At 41.6% G+C, this 21,365-nt stretch overlaps 1 protein-coding gene across 3 annotated transcripts in view; it reads right to left on the reverse strand.

Annotated features, from left to right (window-relative positions):
- Nucleotides 1-21,365, reverse strand: part of LOC124127667 (polycystic kidney disease 1-related protein-like) — a 239,132-nt gene that overhangs the window by 122,406 nt on the left and 95,361 nt on the right. For 2 of the 3 annotated variants that reach the window (XM_048387457.1, XM_048387453.1), the window contains exons 7-9: nt 15,781-15,867; nt 6,529-7,813; nt 4,458-4,604 (exon numbers count right to left, since the gene is read on the reverse strand). In XM_048387457.1, coding sequence (XP_048243414.1) covers nt 4,458-4,604; nt 6,529-7,813; nt 15,781-15,867 — 1,519 coding nt within the window. Of the gene's footprint in view, nt 1-4,457; nt 4,605-6,528; nt 7,814-15,780; nt 15,868-20,359; nt 20,378-21,365 lie in introns of those variants that run through there. The other variant, XM_048387467.1, reaches the window with a different exon arrangement.

Here is a 21,365-nt window from a genome sequence, read left to right on the forward strand (position 1 = left end):
AGGATGGGGTAGATGGAGGGGAGGAGGAGAGGATAGATGAGGGGAGGTGGGGGTAGATGGAGGGAGGAGGAGGGGGTAGATGGAGGGGAGGATGGGGTAGATGGAGGGGAGGATGGGGTAGATGGAGGGGAGGAGAGGGTAGATGGAGGGGAGGATGGGGTAGATGGAGGGGAGGAGGAGAGGGAAGATGGGAGGGGAGGTGGGGGTAGATGGAGGGAGGAGGAGGGGGTAGATGGAGAGGAGGAGAGGATAGATGGAGGGGAGGTGGGGGTAGATGGAGGGAGGAGGAGGGGGTAGATGGAGGGGAGGATGGGGTAGATGGAGGGGAGGAGGAGAGGATAGATGGAGGGGAGGTGGGGGTAGATGGAGGGAGGAGGAGGGGGTAGATGGAGGGAGGAGGAGGGGGTAGATGGAGGGGAGGAGGGGGTAGATGGAGGGAGGAGGGGGTAGATGGAGGGAGGAGGAGGGGGTAGATGGAGGGGAGAAGGGGTAGATGGAGGGGAGGAGGGGGTAGATGGAGGGGAGGAGGGGGTAGATGGAGGGAAGGAGAGGGTAGATGGAGGGAGGAGGAGGGGGTAGATGGAGGGGAGAAGGGGTAGATGGAGGGGAGAAGGGGTAGATGGAGGGGAGGAGGGGGTAGATGGAGGGGAGGAGGGGGTAGATGGAGGGGAGGAGGGGTAGATGGAGGGGAGGATGGGGTAGATGGAGGGGAGGAGGGGTAGATGGAGGGAGGAGGGGGTAGATGGAGGGGAGGTGGGGGTAGATGGAGGGAGGAGGGGGTAGATGGAGGGGAGGAGAGGGTAGATGGAAGGGAGGTTGGGGTAGATGGAGGGGAGGAGGGAGGATAGAAAGTGGATTGTTAAAGAAGTAGTGGACACATTTCACCTGGTGGTGCAAGGGTTGAGTGTTGGAGAAGTAGGAAAGGGGGAGGGAATGGGGAGGTTCAACCTGTACAAAGGTGTGGGTGGTATAAGGTTTACACAGGACATACTCTAGCATGTAGCCTGCTCATGTACTGACAGCCCCCACTGTGTCAAGCTGGCCACATCTCTCTGGGCTTTCCACCCCATACATGAGCAGCTATGTTCATTATAGGTAAAAGGGTGTGGCATTTTTAAGAGTTTTAAAGTTCTGTAACCATATAAAGAAACTAGCTTCAGCGATGTGTCATGGTTTAATTCGTGCAGGAATCTGTTTCCTAATTGGGACATATTTTTTAGTTTCAAAGTAAAAAATATTGCTGACTACCCGATCCTGTTAGTCGCCTTTTACGACAAGCATAGTTGCCTTATTCAATACAAAGTTAAACAGTCTGCCATATTTTAGCCACAAAAAAGGCCTGCAAACAACTAAGTCCTGGCCAGACAAACCAGTGGTTGAAAGTATCAATGCCTTCAGCAAAGGTCACACATTTTAACCACTCGATCCTCATCTCAGCCGACAGGATCTCTTCTCTCTGGGAATCCCAAAAGGACTATTAATTTGAGGACACATGTACACTCGTCATGTACACTGACAGATATGATCCAGTCCATGTCCTTCTCTGGACTGGACTCATTACATCAAGTGGGTTTTGTAGACTATATCCCCATGTGGGCAATCAAACCTGGTTGTCAGTGTGATGAGAAACACCCACAGCAGTGGAAATTAACATGAAACACTCACTTGCCTGAATCATAGTGAGACTTTTTTTTAAAGTAATTTGTACTAGAAAACATGAAAAAAAGAATTTAGCCTCTTGCCTCTCCCAAAACAAATTTTATTCACTCGATATTTAAAAATACACTTGTTCAGCTCCTCTTTCAGAGAAAACAATAGTTTTGTCTTGATGCAGTGACTGATAACATAGTTTCTCACCCCTCACCCCTCCAGAATATTCAATGGTAAGGTCCCACTTTGTTTTGAGTGTGAGTGAGTTTGGTTTATGCAGCTTTTAGCAATATTCCAGCAATATCACGACGACACTTTGTTTTGAAATGACTGCAATTCTACTAGGCATTACAATACCTTGAACATCAGATAAACGGACATCAGCTATCGGCGCTTTGCTAATTCCTATCTCTGTCCATTGGGTTGTCCCTCATCCTCAAAACCGTGACATGACAAACACCACTCACTATGGAACGTATACAGGATGGTAAAAGGTGAAATTGGCTTCATCGTGGCATTCAACATTATTGCACTTATATAGTGAAATGGGTGCACATGTGTGCATGTGTGTGTCTGCTTGTACTCATCTGAACTAATGCCGATTTTGTAGCGCTAGCCCCTGAAATACCATGCTGCAGTTTACCATGAATACCCCACTCAGACACAGTATACTGACGCCGAGCTCACCAGTCCTTGTATTAGCACCAGGCAGGGTAACAACATTTTCTATCTTTTAATGTCTTTTGGTATAACACAGACTGGGGTAGAACCCTGACATTCTGCTCTCTGGGCAGACGCTCTACCACTAGACCATGTAGGTGGTCCTGTCCAGAAACAAAGACAATCACTGCGTGTTCCCTTACTTGATGAAATGCATCATATCCATAGTCCTACTAACCCACGACCTTCCGCTCCAAGATGGTTAATACAAACAGAAGACTGTCATCATGAATTTTGTATTTATGTAGTGATAAATTCCAAAGAGGTTATGAAAACCAGGCTGCTTTAAGTCCGTTGAATATTTTATTTCAACTTTTAATCTCATAACTACTTTGTTTCAAGAAGAGTGACACACTGAAAGAAATACCTGACTTCCTTGACCAAACACCTGGTCAAACATGATAATGTTTTAAGAGGGTAGGTGGATTCACAGAATGGATCTATTTTTTATATTTTTTGGAAACAACGAAAAGAGACATTTGAACACAACAAAATTGGATGCAAATGAATCTCTAAAAAAAAGAACATGTTTTGAAATGGCCTAGGGATATTCTGAAATGTATTAACTGACTCACTTTTTCCAGGAAACATGGTATAAGCAATAGTCATGGCTTTCAGGGTGCCAAATGAATGCGGCAGATACAATTGTTGGCTCATGAATTGCACAATTTGTTTTGCAGCAATCTCCATTTCTTTGCTGCTTTTGAAACCCACTGGCATAAATCCCTTCCATGTTAATGTTTATTAATGCATTCTGTCCAGGTTGTGACATGACATATGTTCAAACTCCATTCAGGATGAGTGTTATCCTAAACCTAATCCCACTCGGCTCCAAATGTCCCCATCTTCCTCAATGGGCAGACAGAAGCCAGCAACACACTTGCTGCCACACACCCACTGCCACAATACAGGTTGCCACAAAACCAATTATAGCCAGGATAAAGCTCCACGCTATTTGTATTACATGTAGTATGTATCATGTACACACTGACACATGTGGTGGAATATATTGGAGTCCACGTATCAATTCAGGAGAAAAACTCATCAAAATATTGCCTATGAATGTGTTTTTTCATAAATATTGCAGAAATGTCATTACATTGGAACCTAACATATACAAGAGATTGACATATTTTATAACGTAGGTTTATAACATCATGAGTTGGTATCTGTTCACATGTTGCCGACACACTGAAAAAGTGAGAGTCTTTAGGCATTGTATGCCTAAGGTTTAGTCTAAGCTCCAAAATCAAATAAGGAAATCAACAGGTTTTACAATGGTTAATGATTTTGTTTTAACCCAAAATGTCATCTGTCATGCTGGCAAAGTCAGGGTTGGAGTAGGTACAGTAGCAATGATGGACATCAACGAGGGGTAAGATGACACACCAGGACAGCCAGCTACTTTGTTGTTCTGTGCTGCAGTCAGCACTATTCCAGCTACCAGCATCTCATGACCAGGGGTTTACCTTGAATTACACAACTGGGACCCCCATAAATAACTTCAAGAGTACTTACAAGTAATGAAATGGTTTAGTGTACTGTACTGTAAGATTAATGATTATTTTAATTTCAGGACCTTCATATTTCTTGTCAAGTATTTGGTGCAATGAATATTATTGTGTGTCCCTTGGAACGAAATATATTGTGTGTCTGAGTTCATCCTATACATTTGTGCATACTAGACGCACATATCTGCGTTGTGTAAAACCCTGCATAGCACTCCTCAAATAGTAATGTCTGGTCAGTAAAACCAGAGATTGAAAGAACAATCAAGCAACACCCCACTGTCAGGGTCGGATGACATGCAATCAGCTCGTCATTGAGCCTGACCACCTGCTCCTAGTGAGTTCCCTCATGTGACCAGCAATAGAGTGCTGGGGACCTATTCTAACCTGTGTCTCAAAGGGGTTCCAGGTTACTAATGAGAGTAGTAGGCACTGCAGGCAATTATGCATGGCTCCCCAATGCCTATTGTAGGCACCTGTAAGCATGGAGCACAAAGACATCGATCAGCTTGTCCCACAAGTGTGAGGTGTCCTGTTTGCAACATAATCACCATCTGACGGCGTCAGTGTCACACTTACCCATATTTTGGACTGTCACTGTAAGATTCATGTAGTATGTTCCAACATCATCAAAGACAAACTGGGCCATCGGAATCAACGTCTCTCTTGTCACTTGGCCAGGAAACAACCATCTGTAGATGAATTCTTTCCTGTTCAATATCTGCCCTGAAGCATCAACAGAAAGTGATGGTCAAGTAATGGTTTCAATTTGATGTATCTGCTCTGATAAAGATGCTCTGCTCTGCTATATAAAACTACTGCATCTCAACAAAACATTGATGATGCAATGAAGATGCACTGATAAAAATACAACCACTGGATCTAAGAAATGATTTGACATCATGATATAGATACTAGACTTCTTAAGTTTAGGGAAAATGTACTACCCTTGTGTCAAAATTGTCAATTTCTGTCAAAAAGTAGAAATAAATGCTTTAATTTTAATTTTGTACTGAACCATGAGAATATGTCTTCAATGCCAAAGCATCTATTACTCACAGACAACATCAGACAACAACATAAGTATTTCATAAGTATATTAAACTGTAGCCTAATTTACACTGTGTTAGGCAGTGCACCTAAGCACTAACGTATTTTCTTGAGTATAGTGCACACTTTTTTTCGAAAAAAACACAGCTGTGTAGAAGGGGGTGCGCATTATACACGAATTATGAGTTTGGATGTTTTTTTCCCTCTAGAAAGACATTACGGTGAGCACGAAACAGCGGAAATACAATGTCAACAAATCCATACTGAAGTACGCAAAATAATCATGTAATTACACTGTCTGGCTATAAAAAGTGTTCTTTGTATATCTGGACTTATGTTTGTAACTTATTTCATTAATTTTATTCAAAAATCCTTTTAATATTGTTTTTATTAATTTCAGCAACCACGGTCAGAATACCGCTATTGACGCCTTGAAACGATCTTTAGTTGACAGAGAATGGATACATATATCATAAATGACATACTTTGACTCGTTAAAAGTCATATTTGTTTTTGTTTGACGATTCTATGTCAACATGAAATTTTCACGATCACGCGATCACGTGCGCGTGAGCCTTGACGGTGACTGGTCAGACTGGTTCCATGTAAAAAATAATACCCGGGGAATAGCGATCAGCTGCTTCGCTTAGGGTTATTATTATTTTAAGTATGTTTAGTAAAGGCTACATATAATTAAGAAAATAATGGAAAATATTATTCCTGATAAAAAAAATAGTTTCAGATACGATTGTTGCCGATCCTTGCATTAAAAATCCTATAAAGTTATATCATTGGGTGTGTCTTGACCAAATCACCGGTCGATTCCAAGAAAACGTGTGTACAGCTGATTGCTGTTTCCGGCTTAGTTTACAAGAAAAAACACAAGGTAATCTTAATCCCTGGATATAAAACAATGCCTAGCAGTACAATAAATACTATTTAAACGGTAAATAAACATGTCTGGTGATTTTTTATCTCAAATTTCGAATTTGTACCGACGAGGTTTCTCATCACCCGTTCGTTTGGCGGACTTCGCTGAAAGGGTACGGTGTAATTTTTTTCTGCGCATAATATTCAAATTTCTTTTTTTCCAAAATATTGAACCCGCTAGAGGGGGGTGCGCATTATACATGGGTGCGCACTATACTCAAGAAAATACGGTAAATGAACTTGCCCCTACTAGGAGCATAAAACTGGTTTAATGTGATTCACAATTTCTGGTGTCTGTTTGATCCAAGTAATGATTGTTTGATGAACACCACTATTTGTGAAAACAGAAGGTCATCAATACAAATTTGAACAAGAAGTTTGTAATATGAAATGAAGTGAAAGTGTAGTTTATTTATTCACACTAAGAGACATGAGATCTAAATCTGCGTCACTCCATCTTGCTTCAATGGCCACCTGGAGAGATCATTTTTCTAATGTTCCTAAGACATTGTGGTCCAGGCAGTCTTTGTTCAGACAGATGCCAACTTAGCTAATTTCCATTAAAAACAGTTCCTGTACCATGCTCACGAATTTGTTATGACAGACATTATATATTTTCTCTGCACAAGCTAGTCAAACAGTTTTGATATTTAGGTAACACTCTAATTACCTTCACTCTTGGCAACAAACACGGTTGGCAACCCTTTAATGGCATGACCTTGAAGTTGGATGTTGAACCTCCTGACAGGGTTATACACTCTCACTTGCAAGCTGTTGGAAGCATTGGAAATATTGTTGAAAGCAAAGACAGTAACGTTATATACACCTGGTGAGGTGAAGTTATAAGCTCTGTAGATGTACAGATCCAGAGGTGAGTCCATGTCATAGTTCCTCCGACCCTCACCAAAATCAAACTGAACATTTACTTGACATTTGCAAGCTGGACGAATGAAGAAGAGTCCCTTTTGGTTGACAAGCTGATCTTGTGAGAAAATGTCAACTGACTTGATTTCTTGTTCCACATATACTGGTTGTTCTAAATGGGCAATCATCCTGCTGATATAGTTTGAAGCCATGACACTGACATAATATACTCCATCTTGGTGGAATGAATGAGCAACAGTTGACTTCAGATTTCCATCTGTTTTTTTGCTCGCTGTCATGTCCTTGAAGTTCCATGCAAATGTGACAAGACTCCCTGAATCGATTTCTGCAGTGCAGGTGATTTCCTGCCCACGACGGACATAAATGTGTGGGTGGCAAGTTATTGAAAGACCTGATATTACAGTCTGAGCAAGGATTTTCTTAACTGTTGACACAGAATTGATCCTGTTGGAAGCTGTGACTGACAACTCATATTGCCCTGCTTCTGTGAAATTATAGTACAGTTGGGCATGAGAGGTTGTGAAGTTATCAACCACTGACTTCTCTCTGTCAAATATTGTCCACACCACGCTCAGATTCACAGAAGATTTTGTGAAGTAAAGTAGAAACAGTGCAGTCCGGTTCACCATTACAAATTCTTCAAACTGCAATCTGGGTCCAGACAGCTCATTCTGGATGATGAGATCCTGCCGAAGAGCCATCTTCAGGTAGCCTACATTGCTGGAGACATGGATCTGGGGCATGTAGGTGCCCTCCAGGACGTAGGTGTACTGGAAGATGATGCTGAGGTTGCAGCCCTCACCATAGCTGGCAGCAAGACCAAAACCATCAAGGGAAGGACTATCGTCAAGAACATTCTTGTCGTTCTCTTGGCTCCTGTTCTTCTGCTCCCTCAAGGACATCTTCTTTTCTTCACCAATCCCAAAGTTGACTCGGAGAAAGGTATGTTGGCGCTCTGTGGTTTCCAGGGTAACCAGAAACTTGACAGGTTCATGGGTTTGGAGGACACTGCTGTCTGAGTCTTCATGAAGGTCAAAAGTGACATCACCAAGTCTCTGTTCCATGACAACCTGACAACACATGAAAATGTTTCAAATAGTAGAAGAGTGAAGTGAACATTGTTTTTCTCCATATCAACATCATACAAACTGTTGATAATTGGGTCTGTTTCAGCTACAACTACAGCAGAGGTGAACAGCATCAGCAACAATTACTCCACACCAAGGAGGATGACCTACAATCAGCAATGCCACACATTGTCACCACCTAAACCTAAGTTCATTCTGCTCTTACTGTTTGTTTCTTGTCTAACGATGCACTCAGCAATATTCCAGCTATATGACAAGAGTCTGTAAATAATCGAGTCTGGACCAGACAATCCAGAGACTGGCATCATGAGCATCAACCTACACAATTAGGATACGATTGTCACCATGCCTGACCACCTAATCCCATTAGTCGCTTCTTTTGACAAGCATGGGTTAGCCACTTAGGGTTTGGACAATTAATAAAAACAATTTTGTTCTTTTGACTGCACCCCTCCATATGACACAGATTATATGTACTAAGTTTGAGATGAATCCACTGAATAGTTTAAGAGAAATCCCGAGGACAAAGTTTTCGGACAGACGTTAGGGTTTGAAAAATTCATAAAAAAATGGAAAATTAATAAAAACAATTTTGTTCTTTTGACTGCACCCCTCCATATGACACAGATTATATGTACTAAGTTTGAGATGAATCCACTGAATAGTTTAAGAGAAATCCCGAGGACAAAGTTTTCGGACGGACGTTAGGGTTTGAAAAATTCATAAAAAAATGGAAAATTAATAAAAACAATTTTGTTCTTTTGACTGCACCCCTCCATATGACACAGATTATATGTACTAAGTTTGAGATGAATCCACTGAATAGTTTAAGAGAAATCACGCGGACAAAGTTTTCGGACGGACGTTAGGGTTTGAAAAATTCATAAAAAAATGGAAAATTAATAAAAACAATTTTTTTCTTTTGACTGCACCCCTCCATATGACACAGATTATATGTACTAAGTTTGAGATGAATCCCCTGAAAAGTTTCAGAGAAATCGCGAGGACAAAGTTTTTGGACGGACGGACGGATGGAACCTTGGTATAACTATATACCCCCGACAAAATGTCGGGGGTATAACAACAGCTTCAACACTGAGTTCTTTCAAGAATAAAACATCCATTTACTCCAGGTGTGGGCAGCTGCCTCAATCATGCAGCCCTGAGATAAACCTTTGACATCAATAATGGAAAACTGGTAAGTTTTCAGAAAACGTTACCAGATGGACAGACACTATTTCCTGATACATCAACAAAAATAACAAATAAAACCTACTGGAAAAACAACAGTTTGATAATGTAGAGTGGAGTCTCTAGCCTAGATCATGAAAGCAGGACAACGGAAAAAAAGCAGGACAACGGAAACATCATATTCGAGGACACGGTCTTGTCCTTTTCAAACATTGATAAGTCCACTCAGAAATAGAACTTCTCAACTTTCTTCTATTTCCAACAACACCTATAATCCAATTTGAAGCAACATTTCAATAACTTTCAGAAAGACATCAAATGCTTGCTTTGCAAAACATGTAACCTGAGAAGATCGACAAAACACCTGAAACGTATTTACGTTTTCTCCATTATCACCGCCTAGCTGACCTAAAAGCCAAAAAAGCCAACTCACACATTCAAAACCAATCCATCTTTTCAACACCCATTGAAACGGATGGCAATATGCTGGCGACAAGGCTACACATGACACATATTGCAAATAATATGATTAAACCAGAATATTAATAGCCTAGCATTCACTTCTCTTGTCCTGACATAATTACAGAGCACTTATGGCTGTAAATACATCCCGATCTGTGGTAGTGGCCTAATGTCGGACTGATTGTCCTCCTCACAAGACACAAGTCTCTCTCCTTCAAGACAAGCTATTAGCAGCAGGATGTTTAGTTCAGAGAAATGTCCATTTATTTTCAGAACCTAAGTGCACTGGATACATCAAGCAATGCATAATCTTCCAAAAGGAAATAAACAATACCTGTGGCATTAAGAACAGAATTGTTTATTTCAGGCAAGCATTTTTGTCATAAAACAAAATTACTATTGTGCCCCTTTGTACTTGGTGAACTCAATTTTAGAAGTGCACATTGGATTTCAATGTCTTTGTTAATTGGAACAAATTTTTCAAGATCTGCTCATTAATACAACCATTGTGGTGCATCAATATTTAATTGAGCTGTAAACTGTTCAGATGTTGCAGAATCGAAGGAACTGACAATCTAGCTTCAAACAGATGATAATCATGCACGCAAGACAAGAGGCACAGTTTGGAAAAACACTTGGGGGGGGGGCTATATATTACATCAAATCCATTTTTTTAAATACCTGTTTTGAAAGTGCTCTATTGTCTACACTTTAAATCCATTCACTTTAAATATGACATGTTCTGGGGTACTCGACCCCCTATTACCCGAACCTACCCAGATCCTTGCTGTAGGTCTCAAGAGTTGGGTACATAATGTCTGATTGGGAACTGTTTTACGGGAGCAAATACTAACTATTTAGATACACATATAAATCGATTAGATCACACATACACCAAAGTCAACTGAAGTTTTATCTTTAATTTATGAAAGTCAGAAACAATGCATGCATTGTCAGAAAGAAATGTAAACATAAGCAACTGTTAATGTTACTGTATTTTAAGAATATATCACGTGACTATCCACAGGTCCAGGTAGTCCTGTGGGTACCTGGATCCTACTCAGGACCTAACTGTCCCAAGTACTCGAGTAACCAGCCCAGCCGTAGTATTAATCAAATGTAATATTGTGGACAAGTATTCTTGTTCCCAGGTTATGCTTATCAAGAAATGTATTCATACACAGTGAACAGTACAGGAAATTTACAGGCTTGGAATCTCATTTACAACGCTCCAACCAATCAGATTGCAGCACACACTCCCATTCGTTTTACACTGGAACTGTAAAACAAAACTTTTTCTGAAACAGGCACTAGATTCATAAAGCTAATGGAGCAGGCTGGTTTTTTTGTGATCATCAATTAATTACAAGATTACATGACTGGACATTCATTTCCTCCCAGCTGAAATGACTCACGTGATGACTACTGGAAACAACGCCATCGTAAGCACAGTGCAAACACAAGGCAATTCACTTCCCACTGCTACAATGGGCCTAATGATGGACTAGGCAGCTAACTACCCTACGGCAAAATCCGCTTGATATGACATCTAATACATTACACAGTTTGAGCTCGTCTCACAATATTTAAAGATCTTAAGGTCCAGTTGTTCTTCACCACACTTGTTGCTAGTATGGCATATGGTTTAGCTGTCCTTAACTGGAAGAATATTTAAACTTGGTTTCTTAAAGTGTTTTAGTTTTAATGTGTCAACGTTTTACAAACATGGGATTAAACAATAAACAATCCTGGAGCTTTAACCAGTGAAGCTCTTCTAGCTTTTGACACTCTGCTGCCATTTTGACCATCAAATTTCCATTTTAGTCACAAAAACAATCCTGGAGCTTTAACTAGTGAAGCTCTTCTAGCTTTTCACACTCAGCTACCATTTTGACCATCCAATACATACCACAGTCATAATAAACAATCATGGCCAAGGAAACCATTCTACAGGTTCTCCCATACAAGCATTCATCACCTGCTGCCACTGACTTTGAAGAGTTCCTTTAGAAATAGATCACAAGATTGATAGAGTAATGTGAATGTACTACGGTCAAGTTTGTGATTGACACCAATTTCAGATAAACTTTGGGCAGATAAGGACAATTTTACGAATCCATCTCTTGAGAGCTACACTGGAGACTACTGATTTGTTCAATACTCATCTTTCCGGCTGAGATGAACTGAACAGCGTTCTGTTCCACAAAGCGATCTTGGGTCTACAACTACCGTAAGTCTATGATAGAATATGTGATCACCATAGCCCAAAGATGGCTATGTGGAGTGAGGCCCCAAACACAACAGGAGCTACACTAATAATGCCTTTCCCAAAACTATTCAACACCTTCCTAACTGCTGTAAGTTTATATATTCCTATCAGTTTATTTTAAACTTCAATAATGCACTTGAATAATGGGATCGGGTGGTCAGGCTCGCTGACTTGGTTGATGCATGTCATCGATCCCAATTGCGTGGATCGAAGCTCATGATATTAATCACTGGATTGCCTGGTCCAGACTTGATTATTTACAAACCACTGTCATATAGCTGGAATACTGCTGAGTGCGGCATTAAACAACAAACAAACCAAACCCTAGTTTCTAAGTTCCCAACAAATTTGTGATGATGAACATATTCATTCGTCCCAGGTTCACCCAGTCCACCACCAGCCATCGCCATCACAAGTATTTACATCCAGTTGTTAAGAACAAAGATGAGATGCACCTAATACATGATACAAGGTAATATGCATCCAAGTAACAGTTTCATATAAATATCACTCTCCCTCAAACAGTCGACAGCTTGACATTTCTCTCTTTTCCCTAGCCAAGTACATCTTCAATTTGGCATTTGAGTTGAGCTTTCTCTGCATGTCTTGATGTCTGTGGTGTGTGCACACAAATAGCCACAGGGTCCCCGCACAGCCCTCTCACAGTTTGTTTTCATTTCCTCCCCTCCTTCATATACATGGTACCCCTTCCTCACCCCCCTTACACCTGTCTCCCCGCTCCTCATGCTTGTCCCCCACCCCCTCATGCCCCACCCACACCCACTCACGCCTCACCCAAAAGCCTTCATGCTTGTCACCAACCCCTTACACCCTCTTGCTTGTCCCCCACACCTCACCCCCAGGCCCTCATGTTTGTCCCCCACGCCTCACCCACTCATGCTTGTCTCTCACCCCTCATGCCTTAACCCCAGCCCCTCATGCTTGTCCCCCACACCTAACCCCCAGCCCTTCATGCTTGTCCCCCATACCTCACCCCCTCATGCTTGTCTCTCACCCCTCACACCTAACCCCTCATGCTTGTCTCCCACCCCCATGCCTCACCCCTCATGCTTGTCTCTCACCCCATATGTCTTAACACTTCATCTTCCCACTCACTTTATCTTGTACCTGAAGTTTACTCATCTGTAAATATTTGGAAGCACTGAAATATTTGTTGGAAAGAAATGATAATTCTTAGCAGGTTAGGATGGTTGTAGATGTCCTACTCTAAATCTGTCCTAGATCAGTGGTGTGGCGTTGCGTGGCGTGGCGTGGCGTGGTGTGGTGTGGTGGTGCTTGTATTAGTCTCGACTAATGCCTATTTTATAGTGCAAGCCCAATGAGATACCAGGCTGCAGTTGAATACCCCACTCAGACACAGTATACTGACTCAGGGCCAACCAGTCCATGATACGCACGGGGATTGAACCCAGGACCTTCCGCTCTACCATTAGACCACGGAGGTGGGCCTGACGTGGTGTGGCGTGGCTTGGCGTGGTGTTGTTATGTTCATACTCCCTAACTCCTGGTGGTACGTCCATACCCTCAACACCTGGTGGTACTTCAACACCTGGTGGTACTTCAACACCTGGTGGTACGTCCATACCCCCCAACACTTGGTAGTACTTCAACACCTGGTGGTACACCCATACACCCAAACACCTGGTGGTACATCCATGCCCCTCAACACCTGGTGGTACGTCCACATATGCCAACACCTGGTGGTGCATCCATACCCCCAACACCTGGTGGTACATCCATACCCCTCAACACCTGGTGGTACATCCATACCCCTCAACACCTGGTGGTACATCCATACCCCTCAACACCTGGTGGTACATCCATACCCCCAACACCTGGTGGTACATCCATACCCCTCAACACCTGGTGGTACGTCCATACCCCTAAACACTTGGTGGTACATCCATACCCCCAACACCTAGTGGTACATCCATACCCCTAAACACTTGGTGATACATCCATACCCCCAACACCTGGTGGTACGTCCATAACCCCGATACCTTGTGGTACATCCACATACCTCAACACCTGGTGGTACGTCTACATACCTCAACACCTGGTGGTACATCCATACCCCTAAACACTTGGTGATACATCCATACCCCCAACACCTGGTGGTACATCCATACCCCTCAACACCTGGTGGTACATCCATACCCCCAACACCTGGTGGTACGTCCACATACCTCAACACCTGGTGGTACGTCCACATACCTCAACACCTGGTGGTACGTCCACATACCCCAACACCTGGTGGTACATCCATACCCCCAACACCTGGTGGTACGTCCACATACCTCAACACCTGGTGGTACATCCATACCCCTCAACACCTGGTGGTACGTCCACATACCCCAACACCTGGTGGTACGTCCACATACCCCAACACCTGGTGGTATGTCCACATACCCCAACACCTGGTGGTACATCCATACCCCTAAACACTTGGTGATACATCCATACCCCTCAACACCTGGTGGTACGTCCACATACCCCAACACCTGGTGGTACGTCCACATTCCCCAACACCTGGTGGTACGTCCACATACCCCAACACCTGGTGGTACGTCCACATACCCCAACACCTGGTGGTACGTCCACATACCCCAACACCTGGTGGTATGTCCACATACCCCAACACCTGGTGGTATGTCCACATACCCCAACACCTGGTGGTATGTCCACATACCCCAACACCTGGTGGTACGTCCATACCCCAATACCTGGTGGTACGTCCACATACCCCAATACCTGGTGGTACGTCCACATACCCCAACACCTGGTGGTACGTCCATACCCCCAACACCTGGTGGTACGTCCATACCCCAATACCTGGTGGTACGTCCACATACCCCAACACCTGGTGGTATGTCCACATACCCCAACACCTGGTGGTACGTCCACATACCCCAATACCTGGTGGTATGTCCACATACCCCAACACCTGGTGGTACGTCCATACCCCCAACACCTGGTGGTACGTCCATACCCCAATACCTGGTGGTACGTCCACATACCCCAACACCTGGTGGTACGTCCACATACCCCAACACCTGGTGGTACGTCCACATACCCCAACACCTGGTGGTACGTCCACATACCCCAACACCTGGTGGTACGTCCATACCCCAATACCTGGTGGTACGTCCATACCCCAACACCTGGTGGTATGTCCACATACCCCAACACCTGGTGGTACGTCCACATACCCCAACACCTGGTGGTACATCCATACCCCAATACCTGGTGGTACGTCCACATACCCCAACACCTGGTGGTATGTCCACATACCCCAACACCTGGTGGTATGTCCATGATAAAGTGAGTGGAACACCACAAAAGATAACAACCCAATGGACGGACACCTGCAGTTAACAGAAAACCAAATGGTCCTACATATGCCATTAATGTAATTGTCATATGATTATTTTCTTGGACTAATTTAGCCACATGTTTCTACACAAAGTCTTCTATTACTCTAGGCCAGTCCATACAACAATAAATGATAAACTGCCGAGTCAGGGTTTTAGTGTCCACACATTCATGATTGTGTGTGGCCATATGTTGGGCATCTGACAAAGAATCTGGAAAATCTGGGTATATTTGTACAAGAGAAAAGACAACAACATGCTGGCTGACCGATTTCATCGATGGTGTCAGTGCCTCATATCAGACAACATTCAGTCAAAATGGCTACATACACCCCTACTTAAGAACCTCAAGTTGTCCCTTCTTCATGACTACCGTGCTTCCAGCCTACCTATTTCTGTGTCTGTGATAAGGGGCTGGTGGACATAAACAAAATAAACAGAAAGGATAAATCTGATTAGAAAGTGACATTTGGTAGAATTGGCCAAACCATCGTGCAGATCTCTATTTGTAACAAAAGTATCAAAGGTGGTGAAATAAATACTTCTAATTCCAATGGTACTATCTGTTCTGAAGGAGAATCTGAGACATCGGGCTTGGAGTGTACACCGCTGAAAATAGACATGTATACACTCACCACGGTGATGTTCTCGTGTACAGCTCCATACTCGTTCTGGACAGTCGCTGCGATAACATACACCCCGGTCTTGATAAACTCATAGTCCTGCAATAAAAAACGTGAGGGTCAGTCAAGTCATCAACATCATCATCATCATCATCATCATCATCATCACCACCATCATCCCAATCAGATGCTGAATATACAAAGTCAAGCCCTGGAAAAGAAATAACGACCTTCCTGTTTCATTATAAAGCCTTGCTGTATTTTGAAGAATACTCTAGGAAGGGAAGGAACTCCAAAGCTTTGCTATAATTATCTGTCTTTAAGTTCTCAACAGCATTGCATTATGAATAGAGCACATCTGAGGTCAAACCTTCAAATTATTAAACATTTTTTCACATATTATAAACCATAAAAATATCATGAGCTGTATTTTTCACTAAAGCAGTTTTTCATATTTACCCCCTGAGCACGAGGAACATGCAAACCAATATGTCTGGCCAGTGTCGCCTTGCTGCAAGGGACTGTTGGTTATGGCAAAGACAGGGACAATGGGTCACAAAATGTTAACATTAAGAAGTTAAATCCCTGAAGGAGATACTACAAATTGCCAACAACTGTCCAAATTCCCCAGGAGACGCTGCAGAACCATGGCCTTGGTGATACAATAGTTCCAGTATCATTGTCATCACTACAAGACCACATATAAATTGTACTGGTAAAAAATCAAACGGATGAAAGCTGTACTACTTCTATTTGCTGTTAAATATTTCCCAGTTTGCACTAAGAGGCTGGAACGTCCTAAGATATGGGCATTCCTGAAAATGACTGTTCCAACCAAAACTCTTGCTGAGATTTCCTGCAATTGTTTGGCATATAAATTCTGTTTGCAAAGGATCTCTTCACACTGGAAGTGTGATATAAGCATTGGGTTCCTAGAAACCAGAATTTCTCCCAAACTCTTCAAGACAAAGGGGATGCCTGAAGCCTCAGTGGGATCAACCGACAGTTGTCTCTCAGTCAATTAACCAACACATTTGACAAATTTAGTCCTGAAAGAAGTACTTAGCAGCAGTAACTAGTTAATGTATTTAACCAATGAGCAATATTGAAATACCCGAGTCATTACTTCTCATCTATACGTGACCAGTGACAATGATGAACACCAAGCATCACAATATTTGTCCTACCACAATACTTACACATCAAAGCACTCCATCACAACTTGCTCGATATGCTAGCAGGCAGTCTGGTCAATTTCACCGAATGCTGCATCCATTTATCACACAATTTGCCATATTCCACACCATAATGTTCACAAGATATTCTAATACTGTCAATATCAAACCTGGCTCGCAATGAAAGAATGGCCTATTCAGATGTGACACTATCATGTAAATTATGTAATTCGTGATGTTACATCCAGGGGGAATTACAAGGCCCACCATCAGCCGAGGATGTGTAATTTAAGGCTTGTTATGTTATCAGCCTTGTTGTAACTTTGGCCAATAAATCCACGATAAAATCAGACAATCAACTGCCCCAAAACATTGGGTGGAATCTGACATACAGAGGCCTTGTTGAGGTTGTGGCAATTTTCTACTAAATTCACAGTATTCACATGTACGTCAGATATAAAACATAATGTGAAATAGCGATTTAAAAGGTCATAAAATTATTTGCATATTGACCTTCAGCAGTTTTCTACCATTTTTTGCATTTTCTTATGAAATATCAACATCTGAAAATCATACTTTACATTATTCATTAACAGTTCATATGCTAAATACAAACTATTCACAAAGTCACAAAGTCATATTTATATTTTGTAGAATAAGAAAATGTAAAATACAAAATTATTTGTGTTACCTTAAGCAAAAACCCTAAGAGGCCACAATGAAATGTTGAATTTTATCAGTTTTACAGGTGTATGTGCCTTTATTGTAGAGAGCACTTGGCAGTGGGTTAGATCAAGGCCTGATTCTTAGGTTTATTGGACAACTTTACTACCTGTGACAATTTACTACCTAACTTGACTTTGCTAAGCTCCATGTTTATGAGTTTGAAATTTCTTATCAAGGACACTAGCCTAAGTTTGACATGGTTGTGTGGAGAGCTGTAGACTCTGACATCCATTAACTTCTTTCCCTTGGGAACAGCCATTGAGGATAACAGCTTGGAACCTGGCTGTCATGACAACCAATGCAGAGGTCAACTGTTGACATGTCTAACTTTTTACTCATATCAAAGACGGATTACATTTAGTAAAGACTTTCAATCGCAAAAGCTACTTTAGAATTTTGTTGGCATTTCTTAGATGTTTAACTTGTCTGTGTCCTGCCTCGTCTTCACGCAGTGCCACCAATACCTCTACCAATGCTACACACAGGTCCTGCAAACTTGTTGCCACAGCTTCATCACTCATGATGAGGTGATGTGCTCATGATTCATGTTACATTTATGTTTACTTCCAAGCTAATTCTACCTGCCCCTTCTGTTCTCGGGATAATTTCTAAGAATCTCACTTGACTAAGCATTCGTCTTTAAAGAAGGATACGATTTCAAAAATACCAACATGACAACATTTTTGGATGATATTAGCCATTGTCAACAGATCTTCAACTGCCAAGACTGCAGGACTCTAATTCAAAGTTAGAGTTTATTATGTCTATTCCATGCACATATCATGGCAGAAAAGCTAACCCATGTAAGATATTTAATCTGAAGAAATAAATAAAAAGGGAATGTTTGACAAAAAGAAAAACAGAAAAAATATCTAATCTGCAAAAATGTTCATAAGTGGTACTGGGTAATTCAAAACATAAACAAATTAACTTGTTTATATTTTTTATTTTTTTGTAGTTCCGTGTTTGAATTTAACTTGAAAGAGGTGAGATCAAAAACACAACATAAAACAAAGTGAGAAAAAAACACTATTTCATATCCTTCTTCAAAGTTGCATCTCCTGGCTAAGTTGCGATGACAGTGGCCGTGGAATTGCTGTATTAACCATGTTATTTCTTCAAACAAGCCCGACTGGTATTTTATCCCTAGGTCAACAAACGCTGCAATAAATGCCCTAGCAACATTCACAAAATAATCCCCCTCTATCCTGGTCATGTCAAACACCGCAAAGCCTTCAGTACATCTGCCACAACAACCTGGAGCTAGCTTCAAAGTCAAGCCAAAAAATAATGCAAACAGTATCGGTAAACTTTTTTATCATGTGATCAGATTTATTGAGCTAATATGCAAATAGAATTCTTCAGCCAGGTAATAAACATGTCTGCCTTACCTGATTTGGGAACAGTGCTGAAGATTTACTATTCAGATTCTAATTAAATGTAAGAGATAAGCTACATTCAAACTAAATGTCTTCATCTAAAGATTGTTATCCAACTTTGTTACAACTGGCAGAGAAGGACATCAGCAGTATGTGTGTGTGTGTGTGTGTGTGTGTGGGGGGGGGGGGGGACACCTGGTGTTCACTATATTATAACTGTGTAGGTTTTGTCTTTGTTAGAACTGCAATAATAGGTTTGTGAATGAGTGTTGTTTTTTAAAAACACTTAAGATATATTCCAGCCAATCCAAGGGAGGGGACACCTGTAACTGGATTCACAAACTGTCCCCCTGAGAAAATAAAACTCAGGTCTTTGGCAAGATGGACAAACACCCTAACAACTAGACTACCCATGCCACATCCTGATTTGTGTGTGGAAAAGCATGTCACTGATGTTCTTGTCATCAGAAAAAACTTCAAAGAGCATATTCTAAAACATAATAACAATTAATACACTATATGATGGTCACTTTGATCACGAATAGATTTTTTTGTCTCACTAAATAGAGAAGGACATCACAGATTATGTTCTCTATTTCTTTCATAAGTGAAAAATATATACAGAGACTGAAAAGGCTGTAGTTTCAATCTCTTTGAGTTTGCTTGTGACAGAGACTTTGTCTGCTAGCACAAGTGCAGATGGTTCAAGTGGGGAGTAAAGCAGTTAGCTGAAACTAAATATCCAACAAATAAACTACATGACTTTGCTCTTAAATTTCTGTTAAGATACAAGGATTTTACCATCAGCAATGTATCTCCAATTTCATAACATGTACAATTAAACCTTAAGCTTGCAATCATTACATTGGCCACTAACCGTTTTTTGATTCCATTCAAGTTGCTGGGATATGAGAGAGAATATAAGTTCAAAGAGTAATGGTGCCCATCACATAGCAACGCTCCTACCATGCAATGCTAATGAATCCCTTTTTGGTGGAAGAAGACAAAAAACAACCAAATCCTAAACTGATGAGGTATTAATACTTAAACATTAAACCCATTAAGTACAAATGTCAAGACTGGGGGAAAATGGCTGAAGAAACTAGAAATCGATTCGCGAGTGGAAAAAATAACCTACATCGAAGAACAGGAAAGCTTTGTCATGAACTATAATTACTTAATCAGTAGACGGTATAATTCATAAAAACTATAACATAACATGATGTGAGAAGACAAATGGTGAATTTGACAAGCCGCAATTACTTCATGAAACAATGTCCCAACAGTGAGGATATGAGCTTTCAAGCCTACCTTGAATCATGCACGCTTGGCAGGTCGGCGCTAGAACAATGCGTAGACACGTTGGTTGGAAACCACTACCACCATAAATCAGTATAATAGGGTTTTGCTGGAGATCTTATGCAAATAAATTAAGAAGCAGAAATGAGCCTTAGGTTCCTCCTTGCAAAACCAATCAACCAATAAAAAGATCTGATAGAAATATCAAGTCTACATCTGGTCCAATCAAAACGGCTGAGACATAGACACAGGTGACTCAATCCCATAGCTTTTGGTTGCTAGGATACCATAGACAGGCAAATCTCAGCTGCACTTATCCCATATCCCATAATGTTTCCCCATCTGTCCTGCTGTAAAGTTGCCCTGCTCTTATCAGTGATGTGTGATAGTTTCACCATGGTGTCACATGGGTTATAAAGCAGAGCATAAACTATTTCATTCAGTACTTCACAGAACACAACCTCCATTACAACAAACAACACAGTACATTACAGCCATAAAGTACAGTCTGAAAACAGGGAAAAGAATCCACCAATTTGCAGGTGGTGGGGTCATTTACAAAACTACCAACTTTAAACTTTCATATCTTCAGCTTCATAACATTTAACAAACTTAACAGCCTGAACAATCCTAAACATAACAGCAAAACAAAGTACATTACAGCCACAGAGTACAGTCCATGACAACTTTCCCTCGGCACACCAGAAACCTGTGACAGTGGGTTCGAATCCGGGTTCTCCCCAATTATGTTTTTTTTGGTTTGTCTGCACAACACCCTTGCTTGCTGGTCTCACCAAATTTTCGAAGGTTTCAGACCTGCTTCACTCCAGGCTATTTTCCCACATTAAGTTTGTTTGTTTGTTGTTTAATGCCGCACTCAGCAATATACCTTCTATATCACAGCGGTCTTTATAAAAAAAAAAAGACTGGACCAGACAATCCAATGAATTGGGATACGATGACATGCATCAACCAAGTCAGCGAGCCTGACCAACCTATCCAATTAGTCGCCTCTTCC

The sequence above is a fragment of the Haliotis rufescens genome, unplaced genomic scaffold (assembly GCF_023055435.1).
Source record: "Haliotis rufescens isolate VD_foot unplaced genomic scaffold, xgHalRufe1.0.p SCAF_10, whole genome shotgun sequence".
NCBI lineage: Eukaryota > Metazoa > Mollusca > Gastropoda > Lepetellida > Haliotidae > Haliotis > Haliotis rufescens.